At 36.7% G+C, this 13,819-nt stretch overlaps 2 protein-coding genes across 2 annotated transcripts; one reads left to right on the plus strand and one right to left on the minus strand.

Annotated features, from left to right (window-relative positions):
• Nucleotides 1-6,087: 6,087 nt before the first annotated feature.
• LOC116106977 (pentatricopeptide repeat-containing protein At1g05600-like) lies at nucleotides 6,088-6,716 on the minus strand. The gene is made up of 2 exons (XM_031393288.1): nucleotides 6,353-6,716; nucleotides 6,088-6,266 (listed from the first exon to the last, which is right to left on the minus strand). Exons 1-2 carry the CDS (start codon nucleotides 6,714-6,716, stop codon nucleotides 6,088-6,090), a joined length of 543 nt encoding a protein of 180 aa, XP_031249148.1.
• Nucleotides 6,717-11,084: 4,368 nt separating this feature from the next.
• LOC116106978 (calcium-transporting ATPase 12, plasma membrane-type-like) lies at nucleotides 11,085-13,777 on the plus strand. Its single transcript, XM_031393289.1, has 2 exons — nucleotides 11,085-13,456; nucleotides 13,594-13,777. Exons 1-2 carry the CDS (start codon nucleotides 11,085-11,087, stop codon nucleotides 13,775-13,777), a joined length of 2,556 nt encoding a protein of 851 aa, XP_031249149.1.
• The last annotated feature ends 42 nt before the right edge of the window (nucleotides 13,778-13,819 follow it).

Raw genomic sequence — 13,819 nt, forward strand, 5'->3', positions numbered from 1 at the left:
GCTATCACTAGGGGTGGATCCAGCCATGACCCACCCTCAATTTTTTTTTTTTCAAATACTAATATGTATAATTTCTAGATTTGGCCCACCCTAACAAAAATATTAATGGATAAAAATATTTATATAAAATTAATTTTTATTTTTACCCCCCAACAGATGTTTCTGGATTTATTATTGGCTATCACGTTATATTTGTGAGAAAAAAATAGTAAAAATGGTTTGCGAATATAATAATATCGTGAATACAATCCAATCTTCAAGTTTAGGAATCTGAAGTTCCTAAATGCTCTTGTTTCAACTTTCAAGAACATGAAGCAATAGCTCAATGTGAAAGAGGTCTAGGATGAGCAGGCCACCGCCGAAAGTCTCTGAAAGTCCCTATCAGCAGCTGACCGTGACCAAGAGGTTTCGATATCTTCTTTTTTAGGGACTCCAGTGAAGCCTCCTGGAGTCTCTTACTGAGTCTCGTTCTTTTTTAGGGACTCTAGTGATTTTTCGGCGGCAGCCCATGGTGGTTGGCCGCTGTCGGCGGTGGCAGTTGGGTGGCAGTCCTGGTTTGTAAATTATTTTAAATAAGGGCATTATTATCCAAAATTTTAATTAAACAGGGGTAAAATTGAAATAGGATATTAATGTAAATTTGTTTCAAAGTAGGGGTATTATTGTCCAAATTTTTTATTAATAAAAGATAAAATTGTAACAAAAAAAGATAACCTTGGTAATCTCAGAATACCTAAGAAAATGGAGGTAATCAGATTACCTCCGATATTACCAATAGTAACCACTATTGGTATTTGAAGATTATCGGTATCTTATATTACTTGACAACCAAACATGGTAATCAAGTAATATAAGATGACATTACCCCAGTAATCCCATATAACCCCCAACCAAACGCCCCCTAATTCTAGTTTGTAAAGTCGATGGTTTTAACCTGCTTGACAAATTTCTAGAGCTCTCCAGGATTTTCTACAAGTTTTCCATTTCCTATTATTTACTTATTTATAAGAAGTCTAAAAGATGTTACGTAAAAGCTCCTAATATCTGCCTACCAGCTCTTGATATCTGCCTGCCATGCACTAAATTGAATACTTATATGTATACTAAAAAAAAGAGTGAATGACATGTTCCCCCCAAAAAATACCCATTGACAAATTCATACCCACCAACTTTTTAAATAACTTTTTAGTAGACCTGGCAAAACGGGTCCAGACCCGCGGGTCTACCTTATACCCTGGAAAAAAATATAGGGTACGGGTCCTTGAAATTGAACCTATTTTTTTTACCTGTACTCGACCCAACCCGTATTGTCAATGAGTTAGACGGGTAAACCCGTGGGTGCCCACGGGTACCTGTTTATTATTTTAAGAAAAATAGAAAATTTTTAGATCCCTAATATCCTAAAATTCTATCACTATTAGTTCGACTCTCCTCCCTCCCGCCTCTCATCTTATCCCACAGACGTAACGCAACTCTCTTCTCTCACAGTCGTCATCTCCTCTCTCACAGTCTCACATCGTCACACCATCACTAACTATCCTCCCTCCCACACAAACGTAACTCTCCTCTCTCACATCGTCATCGTCATCGTCATCGTCATCGTCGCCGTCAACATCTCCTCTCTCACACTGTCACCGACGCCATCTCCACTCTTCATTACTTTTCATTTTGAGTCCATCACACCTCTACCATTGCAAATCTGTGAATTTTTACCAAAGATTGTACTGTTATTCATTTTTTACATCTGGGTTTTTCTTATTCCGTCAATTGCTATCTGGGTTTTGCTATTACTTTAGAATCATGTGCACACTTTTTTGACCCTTACATGAGCTTTTCATTCCAGTATACAGCTGTTAGTGAGCCCTAAAAAGATTCAAAAGTCTTGACATCTGTGTACCTAGTTTGTTGATGGTTTATCCGAGGATATCACTCCTTCTCTCGATGATCTGTCCGAGAAAGAGATGGGTGTTCTTGATGATTGGGAGAAGAAGTTTGAAGCTAGTTAAGTACCCAGTTGTTGGTCGTGTTGCTTGTTGTTGGTCGTGTTGCTTCTTAAAGTTATGTGGGTGTTGGGTGGGAATGATTGTGTATGATCTGAACTTGCTGGTATAGCGAATAATTGGATTAATAAAATAAATGGGGGTTGTGTGAATTTGGCTTTATTGTTCTTTTTATTTTGTTTGGTTTGCAGTTGTGCGCTCTGGCCATAGTTTGCCCCATTTTGTTTGTAGGATGATTAATTTAATTCTTGCAATGAGTTTGGGATCCTTGTTGGTCTCTTTGGTTTACTAAGATGCCTCTGATTCTTAGTATTGGTAGGAACTGTGTGGATGCATGAATGAATAAAAATAAAGGACGATGGAGTGAATTTGGGATTTTTGTGCACTTTCAAAAGTTATTCCTAGGGTGAATGCTTATGTCTATGTATCTGAAGCTTGATTCTGCTGATCTCTTGGGAGGAGCTTTAGTTTCTAGGATGTGTGGTTTTGTTGACTTCATGTGTATATAGCTGTTAGGAGTGAATTTTGAGGGTGTAACTGTCATAATTGAAAATTATTGGGGGTGAAACAAAAAAATTAAAACCTAGAGAGAGAAAAAAAGGGCACCCGTGGGTCCACCCGTACCTGCATAGGGTAGGGTATGGGTCCAAAATATCGGACCCGTATATCTTGACCCGTATTGGGCCCGTACTCTTGGGACTCGTACCCGTGATAACCCGACCCCAATCTGACCCACCCGCCCGTTTTGCCAGGTCTACTTTTTAGGACCTAAAGGTTAGTAATTTTTGTTGTGGGAAAGAGTAAAATGGTCAAAAGTTTGTTATTAATAAAGGCAGAATGGTCATATAACGGAAGCAACCAAAAATCAAGCAAATCCCTCAGATCAAGCAGAGAAAGTGGAAACAGATTCTTAGCCTAAAATCAGGGGTGTGACAACAATCAAATATTGCATTTATTTCTCTGTAATAGCTAGCATTTATTCTAGGATTCTTACTTAGAATAGCTTTTAAAAATTTGTATTTATTCTGTGATATATGATTGTAACTGTAGTGTGTAAAATTCTGAAAGTTGAGCAGTAATACAATTGTAAGAATTCTCAAACTTCATCATGGTATCAAGAGAGTCACCCTCCCACGAGAACTCGATCCCCACCTCTGAAAACACCCACAATCTGATCTCCAACCCACCACCTTCCACAGTTATTCCCCTCATTGCACTCAACGTTATTGCTCAAATAAATGAAAAACTCACACCCTCAACATTCCCTCAATGGCATGCCCAGTTCAAAGCTCTCCTCATTGGATATAATCTACTTGATTACGTCACTGGTGATAAACCGTGCCCTCCTCCGACTAATCCCTTCCACACCATCCACAAAAAACCCACTGGGTGAGACAAGATAAGCTTATCCTCAGTGCCATTTTGGCATCCACAACACCCACAATCACTCCGTTCATTTCTGCTGCCAAAATGTCCAAAGAAGCATGGCATAAACTACAAACTATGTATGCAAGCAAATCTCGTACTCCATGCAACTCAAGGAGGAGCTTACAATGATCCAAAAAGGAAATCAAATGGTTCAAGAATACTTGCAAACTATAAAGGTCCTTGCCGACGAAATTTCCCTTATTGATCACCCTATTTCAGAGGATGATTTAACTCTATATATCCTCAATGACTGGGAAGCGATTTTCGCAAAATCGCTGCACCGATTCGTGTAAGGGAGAAGCCATTATCGTTCGAGGAGCTCCATGATCTTCTCATGAAAATTTGTCTTCTCACTCACATTCACACACAACTCAAGCCACACAAACCGAAATTGCGCATGATGACCAACAAATTGAACCAACCCTGCAAAACCCTAACCGAACCCACCCAATGACCACACGGTCCATGAACAACATTCACAAACCTAAACAGTTCAATTTCGTGACCAAACATCCTCTTCCATCAACCATTGAACCTACTTGTGTGGGACAAGCACTCCGTGAACCTCACTGGAGACAAGCTATGTCCGAAGAACTTATTGCACTGATGTGTCATGGAACATGGGAATTGGTTTCCCCACCTAAGAATTGTAACCCTGTGGGGTGTAAATGGGTGTTTAGGGTGAAAAGAAAATCAAATGGGTCAGTTGATTGCTTTGAAGCAAGGCTTGTTGCAAAAGGGTTTAATCAACGTGAAGGGATATGCTACAAAGAAACATTTAGTCCGGTTGTAAAAACTGCCGCTGTTAGAACTGTTTTGACAATAGCTGTAATGAAGGGGTGGTCCTTGAGACAATTAGATATTAATAATGAATTTCTGCATAGCCAGTTAACTGAGACAGTATACATGGTCCAATCGTTGGGGTTTAAAGATGCTACCAAACCAAATCATGTGTGTAGGCTACGAAAGCCTATTTATGGTCTAAAACAAGCCCCAATAGCCTAGTATACAGCTCTTAAATTGGCCATAATAGGTCTTGGATTTCAGAATTCCAAAGCCGATTCATCACTTTTCATCTATAGCCAGAACTCTGTTACATGCTATTTATTAGTATATATGGATGATTTGGTTATAATTGGCAATGATACAAAATTTGTGGCTGAGATTATTGCACAACTTGGAAATCGTTTTTCTTTAAAAGACATGGGGTAGCTCCATTTTTTCATGGGAATGGAGGTAATTCCAACAAAAACTGGAATTTTCCTATCTCAACACAAGTATATCCGGGACCTCTTGTCTAAAACAAACATGTCTGGTGCAAAGGATGCCTCAACCCCCTTGTCAACAAGTATAGCTTTGAAATTGATGGATGGAACATCTTTCACAAACAGCATTGAGTTTAGAAGTGTCATTGGTGCACTTCAATACCTATCCCTCACCCGCCTGGATATCTCCTTTGCAATGAATAAACTTTCACAGTTAATGCACAAACCAACAGTGACTCATTGGACAACTGAAAAGCGATTACTTCGCTACATAAAGCAAACCATTTTTCATGGACTTCATATCAGAAAAAGATCAAGCTTTGAACTCACAACATACTCTAATGTGGATTGGGCGGGAAACTTTGATGATCGAACCTCACCTCCACTTTAGAATATATAAGCTTTCTTGGTGCAAACCCAATTTCTTGGAGTTCAAAGGAGCAAAAGGCAGTAGTACGATCATCCACTGAAGCCGAATACAGAGCCTTAGCAAATGCAGCTTCAGAAAATGTGTGGTTACTTTCCCTATTCAAAGAACTCGATCTTCCAATGCCCAACAAACCTAAACTGCTATGTGATAATTTGGGGGCCACACACCTTAGTTTCAATCCCGTGCAGCACCAAAAAATGAAACACATTCAGATTGATTTTCATTTTGTGCGGGACATGGTCCAATGTGGAATTCTCAATGTTCACCATGTGAACACACAAGACCAGTTAGCCGACCTTCTGACAAAAGCACTTTCACGTCAAAGAATAGAAATGCTGAGAAGCAAGATAGGCTTAGCTGATGGCAGCTCTATCTTGTAGGGGGGTATAACGGAAGCAACCAAAAATCAAGCAAATCCCTCAGATCAACTAGAGAAAGTGGAAACAGATTCTTAGCCTAAAATCAAGGGTGTGATAGCAATCAAATATTGCATTTATTTCTCCGCAACAGCTAGCATTTATTATAGGATTCTTACTTAGAATAGCTTTTGAAAATTTGTATTTATTCTGTGATATACGACTGTAACTGTAGTGTGTAAAATTCTAAAAGTTGAGCAGTAATACAATTGTGAGAATTCTCAAACTTCATCAGGTCAACAAACATTTGGCGGTTCTTGCCCTTTTTCGGCTGATCCCAACATCCAAAATCACTCTCAAGATCGCCCATAGAATCCCCATCACCTCCTCTGCAAAGCCCAAGCCTCTATTTGTCGTCATCACTCAATATTTCCCACCACCACCTCAATTCACATGGCAACCGGATTTTCGGTCTTTTTCGGTGTTGGAAATCCAACCTGAAACTCACCACCTCCTCCATCCTCTTCCTTGAGCCTCTCTCACCCTTAATTCGTTCACCCCGAGCCTGGTGCATCTGCCAATCACCACCTGAGTTTTTGCGCGATTTCTCATCTTTCCGGCCTTTTTGCATCACCAACACTTCGCTGCTCAAAGGGCTTATAACAAATATTCATGTCAGCCATATTGCAGCATACAGATGCCACCAAGCAGCTCCAAACAGGAGGCTCTGGCTGCTTCCCCTGGCTGATCATCTCCTCCAACCATAGCATTGCTTCATATTGCCTGCCTATTGAGCAAAGACCTCTTATAAGCACATTGTAAGTGCGAACAGAAGGCCAATAAGATTTAATCAGCATCTTCTCAAAATCTTACTCGCTTCAATAAAACTACCATCTCTACACAGCCCATCCACTAAAATGCCATATGTTTCCTCATTAGCAACACAGCCAACCTGTTTAGCCATCTTGTTCAAATATCCAACTGCAACTTTTGAATTTCCTGCATCACATAGGCCTTTCAACAAGATATTATACACTTTAACAGTGGGCACTAAAGTTCCTTTCACCATTTCCTCTTCAACCACCTTCACCGCTTCATCAACCATACCTTCTTTACACAAAGCAGCCAATTTTGCCTTATAAATCACCAGCGATGGCCAAAAGCCTTTACTTTGCATTTCGTCAAGCAATTTATAACGCTCACCAATCCTACCTTCATTATATAGATCATCAGCCATTACATTGTAACTAGCCAAACTGGGAATGCTGCCTCTGATCAAAGCTTTCACTAATCAAACACTTAGTACTTCCTATTCCCTTTGAGCTAAAATTGGTTTAGGAAGTGAAAAAAACCATCCTATTCCCTTTTTCCCACTAGTAAGAGATCAGCATCTACTTCATTCCAGCTTCTTCATCTACTTCATTTCAGCTTCTTCTTGTTATTGATTTTGTGACTATCTAGCTCTTCTGTGTACACACAACAACGTTTCAATATTTACTTACAAGTGTATCCACCTATAATTTTCGGATTTTATTGTGGTTGGAGCTTTTAATTGGGACATATTTAGTCAAAAAAAAAAGTGGCGTTTTTAAGAAGCCATATCTTGCTATATGACTTCCCAAGTATGGAGTAGTTTTTTTTTTTTTTTTTTCCTGACAGTTGTTCTCTCAGTTTCATTATTAGTGCTTTTGTCTCAATTTAGCTCCACTGATTCCTCCTCCCATCAAAATCGATACCTATGTAACTCCACTTGTGCTATTCCATTTTTTCATAATGATCTATTTGTTTGGCAATTAGGAACTGGTTTTACCAGTCTTAGTTTTGTGTGTTATTCTGCAGTCACAGCTTTAGTATTCAGCTCCCTTTGCACTAATTTCAGTAGGGATAAATTTTTATAACTGTTTTTTCCATCAAATTTGTTGTGTCTGTTTTGTTGATGTACATTGTTGCATAAATTAGGGGTGGGAAAAACCGTTAAAAAAAATTGAATTTTTGATTCGGTTTTGATCCCATTTTTTTCCACCCCTAGCATAAATGACCTGTCTGCTGTTTATACATGTTTTAGGGCGTACCCTTCCCCTCTGTGTCTACTAGGCTTAACAAACCCAGACGTGGGGATTTTTAGTAGTTAAGTTTAATTAATCCCCTCTGTGTCTACGATTCGATACGAGTTGTCAACGATACGTATCGGTTTATATCTTTAAAAATATCAATACGATTTTATTAATTTGGGCTGAAGGGCCAATAAAATTTTCGGGTTGGATCTAGATCGCCCAACCTGGTTCACTAAAACCTATCTAAATTTACCGATTTTACGTGAAAAAAGTGAAGAGGAAGATATAGTGCCTATTTTACATGATAATAATAATACAAGTGGAGATTTATATATTGATATTGATCTTAGAAATGATATGAATGGTTGAGAGAAATGATATAAATTCTTAATTTTCTGATTAATTTTGATTATGAATATCATAATTTAAAACTAATAATATCATAAAATTCGTTAATTAATTTTGAGGGTATATTAATTTTTATTAATATTTTAAATTATATTTTATTAATGACACACTATTCATAAAATTATATTTTGAGTAATATTATACCTATAAAGAAATTTTATAAAGATCTCTATACAAAGTGATATGGTAAAAAATAAATGAAAGAGTGAATTTAATAAATTTGACTTTTTATTTTATTTTTTATTATCTTATTTTGTATGAAAATCTTTGTAAGATTTATTTATAGGTATATTATTATTGATTACGTTTTTAATTCATGATATGATATGTTACCTGATTTGATAATCGTTCGTGATTGAGTTTTCAAAATCAAAATGAGTCTCGTCTGAACGTAGGAGAAGTAATTGATTTCTAGTTGCATTAATTGATACATTTACTTTTATTCCAATAATTAGGTATCGGGTCCGCACAGGGTATAAAAATAATTTATATATATATATATAAGTTTTAACGTAAATATTATTTTTATATAGGTAGATGATTGTGTTAACATAAAATTAATAATTATATCTTTATAATTATTAATATTAATTAATATTATAAAGATTAATTATTTAAACTTAAAATTTATATTGAGTTTATTTTCAGGTTTGATATTGACTGTTTTTTATCTTTATATATATTTTTTTTAAAAATGGTTAGATTTTTTGAATGTCTATATAATGCATTTAATGTAGCTGATGGAGGTGTTTTTGTTAATTTTTAAACCTTTTTTCTAGGGTGTGTAATTAAATTAATAAACTTAAGAGGTCTAAAAATAATTAAATATAATATAATAGTATCTCCTAAATAATAAAATAAATAGTTATTTTGAGAATATGATTGGAAACATGGTAGAAAATAATGAAATAAAACGAACCCTAAATTTTTCATAAAAATCTAAAGAATACCCTTATTTAATTTAATAAATATAAAATAGGTCAAAATACATTTTCACACCCTAGGTTTAGTGAAACCTGTGGTGGGAAAAGTAGAGTTTTATGAAATTTCACTGCTAATTACCCATTTTCATAAATAATTATTAGATTGTAATAATCCACCGCCCCAGCCAGAATTTATTTGTCGATGGATAAAATATTATATATGTAGCAGCTTCTAAAGAAATTGTATTTTGAACTCTCAAATATCAATGTTTTGGCTATTATACAATTTTTTTTTTTTTTCTGGATACTCGGGATGGTTGGAATACCGTGCTTACACCTCAATTAATCTCTAAAATCCATTGAATATCCTACAAATTCAATAAACCAAATAAGTCACAAATGTGTTTTATAAGACTCGAATACAACACCTTAAGATAACGTGTCTAAATAATTAAAGTCTTGTTATTCGATGACATATAAACCAAGTGGTTTATTATATAATATTTGTAAATTATAAGTCATATTTTACTTGAGAAAATGTAATTAGTGATAAAATTTCATAAAACTTTACATTTTTCCACACCAGATTTGGAGAATCTAAGAATAAATTGAACTTGAAATTTTGTCAAACCTCATCAAAATATGTCGTTTCCTCGAAAATATACGCCGACTACATTATTTTATACAAGTCAAAAAATTAAGGTAAAATTTAAGATTTTGTCAAACCTCATGAAAATATGTCGTTTCCTCGAAAATATACGCCGACTACATTATTTTATACAAGTAAAAAAATTAAGATAAAATAATACTTTATGTTAATTAATTATATTCTGTTGTAAAAACATCGGCGGCCATCCATTCCCTTTATTTGAGGCCGTGAAAGTAGGGGGGTGTATTGTCTATAATTATAAATACAGCCCATCCGTTTTATTTAATCCATACTTTCCATCTCAAAGCAATCCAATATTTTGATATAGTAATAAACATTCCTCACATCTCTCAATTCTCTCACTTTATTCTGTTTGCTTTATCTTTTCCGAATTATTACTAAATAGCACCACAAAAATTATAACATATTCAAATATATATTCTTTACTTAATGTTAAATGTTGATGCTTAGTTTTGACACTAACGACTCGCACGTACAAAGTGTTAAGCGGACTTAAAAATCATACGTGATAAGGAAATATGAAATGAAACAATGAATGAGAAGCGATATTTAAAATGGTTTGGATGCTCAAAAGTAAATTCTACGTCAATTGCTATTGTATTAATAGATGAATAAAATCAGATTGCATACAGTGAGCCGAGTTATAATCTAGAGATAATACAAAAAGAGAGAGAATGTGTAAGTTATTTTAGACTAAGATTAGCCAATCTTGTAGATGAGAGGAATGTCCTCTATTTATAGTGGTAGAGTTCAAGGTAATGATTACAAGTTTGCAGGTGAGTAGGTACCGTACAAATCCTTCTTTGCATCCTATTGATTATCTATATGAAAAATATCTTCAAATTGCACAAAGTTTGGATAGGTGGATAATCACTAACCACTTGTAAGCTTGATACTCACCTAATATACTGACAGAAACAATACCCCTTACGTTACTGTACGACGTGATAACATTTGGACGACATAAAACTTTCTTGAACCCTATTTGATTATTTCTAACGAGAGTCCATATCAACGCTTTTCAGATATATCATTAAAGAAAATATATATGAAAATAAGTTACAATATCAAAGTTGAAGACGACAAGTCTCCATAGTCCTTCACCTTCTTAATTTTATGGCCGACTAACTAGTAAAGAAGTTTTGTCAGCCGTCAGGAAAAGATTATCATAAATGTCAAATTCAAAGAATTACGCAGCCGTTTATTATAAGTCAAAAAAGAGCCGTTTATTAATTAAATTAGGTGGAAATGTGCTTAGCAGGGGATTATACCCTCTGCCAGGGCTGTATTTTTTATTCTTTCTCTTAAAAAAATAATAATAATATTGCCGACTAGTCCGACTCTTTCTTAATTAGTTTGTCTTCCTCTTTCACCAATTCTTTCTTTCTCTCTTCAGTTTTTTAATTTATACCCTGCATCTCTCCAACCAGTAACATCTCATTCTCAACCCAAATCCCCTACTGTCAGCTAGCTATACTACTTCTGTCTCTGCAACTGTTAGGTGTACGTACTTCCTCAGGACACCACCTGACTCATTCCTTTTGTGCGACATGCTGCTGCCAAATGACTTGGAAAATGCCTTGGCCAGCTGCAACAACCAAGATACTAGCCGGAGGTCTCAGTCTCAGCTACCGCCAAAAGGCTTTTTACGTTTCATTATGGAGGCTTTCAAAGACGCCACCGTAGTTTGCCTTCTCGTATGGTCTGCAGCGTCTCTCGGTTTTGGGATAAAAAAACACGGGTTGGAAGATGGTTGGTATGAAGGTGGAACTATTTTTATAGCTCTCCTTTTGATTGTAACGGTTTTTGCGCTGAGCAATTTTATTATAGGCGCTGAATCCAACGAACGAACTCCATTACAAGCTCGGGTTGACAAACGAAGCTCCTGCATTGGAAGAGTAGGTCTCTCAGCGGCTTTCTTGGTTCTTTTATATCTTTTGGTTCATTTTTTCACTGGGAAAACAAAAGATCATGAGAATGGAAAGAAGGAGTCAAATGGTAGTAAAACTGATTTCGATGATGTTTGGAGGTCAATTGCTTGCCTTGCTAAAGCTTCAGTTGCCATTTGGTTAGCCGCAATTCCAAAAGGTTTACCACTGGTGGTAAATCTCACACTTGATCGTACCATGAAAAGAATGATGGGTGATAAGGCAATCGTAAGGAAACTTTCGGCTTACGAGACAACGGGCTCAGCCACAGTTATTTGTACCGATGAACGGAGCATATTGACATCAAGGCAGATGAAAGTGACTAAATTTTGGCTTGGACAAGAATCCATCGAAGAAGAGTTTTGCAGTAAAATTCCCTCGACTCTTCGTGAACTACTCCACCAACAGGCTGTTTTGAACACAACTGGTAGTCCAACCGATGAAGCAATTCTTCTGTGGGCTGTCGAAAAATTGAGTATGAACGAGGAAGAAGTTATGCAAAAATTCACCGCCGTTGAAACCTTCATCGCTGAGGAAAAAAAAAGTGCGGTTTCAGTGAGGAAAAAAGCTGATAATATTGTCCATGTACACTGTAAAGGAGATGCTGAGATGATCCTAGCTATGTGTTCACATTATTATAGGAAGGATGGGATCATAAACGCCATGGATGAAAATGAAAAGGGAAAAATAAAAAATATAATAGATAGCATGGCAACTAGTCGCCTTAGATGCATTGCTTTTGCGCACACTCAAATTCGGGATGGAACTACCCTTACGAAAGAAGATGACTTAACCTTGCTGGGAATTGTTGTTCTGAAGGATCCATGTCAACCAGGGATAAGAGCAGCCGTGGAAAGTTGCCGATCCGCCGAAGTGGGCATCAAAATGATCACTGAGGACAATGTTTTCTTAGCAAAAGCGATAGCCACCGATTGTGGAGTACTACAGTTGAGAGCCGAAGCGGAAAGTGATGAGGTGGTAGAAGGCATACAATTTCGTGACTATACGGATGAAGAGAGAAAGCAAAAGGTTGATAAGATCCGGGTATTGGCAAGGGCTACTCCAGCTGACAAACTTCTGATGATAAAGTGTTTGAAAGATAAAAATCATGTGGTTGCAGTGACTGGAAATGGCACCAATGATGCCGATGCCCAAAAAGAAGCTCATATAGGATTTTTGATGGGCAACTGCGGGTCCGAGGATGCTAGGGAAAGCTCAGATATCATCATATTGGATAATAACTTTGCAACCGTGGTTACTGTTCTAAGGTGGGGACGATGTGTTTATAACAACATCCAAAAATTCATTCAGTTTCAACTCACCCTTAATGTTGCAGCTCTAGTCATCGACTTTGTAGCAGTTCTAGTTTCCCGTGATGCGGTTCCTCTAACAGTAAGTCAACTTGTATGGGTGAACCTCATCATGGGCCCACTAATGGCATTGGCGCTAGCTACTGAAAGGCCAACTGATGATCTGATGAAGACGCCACCTAGGGGTTGTACTGAACCCCTTATAACAAACGTTGTGTGGAGGAATCTTCTATCTCAAGCTCTATACCAGATCCTAATCTTATTAATCTTAAATTTTGCAGGCAAGTCCATCTTTAAAATGAGTCCTCAAGTAAAAGGTACAATGATTTTCAACACCTTTTGTCTTTGTCAGCTATTGAATGCGTTCAATGCAAGGAAGTTGGAGAGCAAGAATGTTTTTAGAGGCATTCACAAGAACTGCTTCTTTCTTGGAATTGTGGGAATAACTATACTTCTTCAGTTTTTGATGGTGGAGTTGTTGATCAAGAAGGATGCTTCTAGAGAGGGATTGAATTGTAGCCAATGGTTAACTTGTTTTGTATTGGCAGCCTTCACATTGCCAATTGGTTTGATTGTGAAGTTCATACCTGTTCGGGAGAAACCAGTACTCTTCGTCAACCCGGATGGTGAACTGGATTTGGGTTTTATAAAAGGCATCAAACTCTTGTTCTGTCTTCTAAACTGGTTCTTTCCAATTGATTGTAATAATTAGTATATTTGCTTTCATACAGAAGCTAGGTATTTGAGTTTTAGCAGCAGGTGTGTTCTATGATTACTTTTGAGTTAGAGATTCTACTGAAAACCTTCTTATATGATGACAGGGTCTTTATCCAAGTAATTAACTTTGTAAAGGTCTTAAAGCTTGATGATGATGGGGTCTTTGTAATTATGAATAAAGCGTCAACTTTCTTTTCTTCAAGTTATTCAGCTTTAACTGCTTTGAAAGATTATCATCCACAAAGTGTTCTACCCATTTCAGCTTTTCTTGAGTTTAAAGTTGACTGAGATTCAACTTTGGATTGTTCTACCCCGATGGACTCTTGAACA

Source organism: Pistacia vera, unplaced genomic scaffold (assembly GCF_008641045.1).
Source record: "Pistacia vera cultivar Batoury unplaced genomic scaffold, PisVer_v2 Contig525, whole genome shotgun sequence".
NCBI lineage: Eukaryota > Viridiplantae > Streptophyta > Magnoliopsida > Sapindales > Anacardiaceae > Pistacia > Pistacia vera.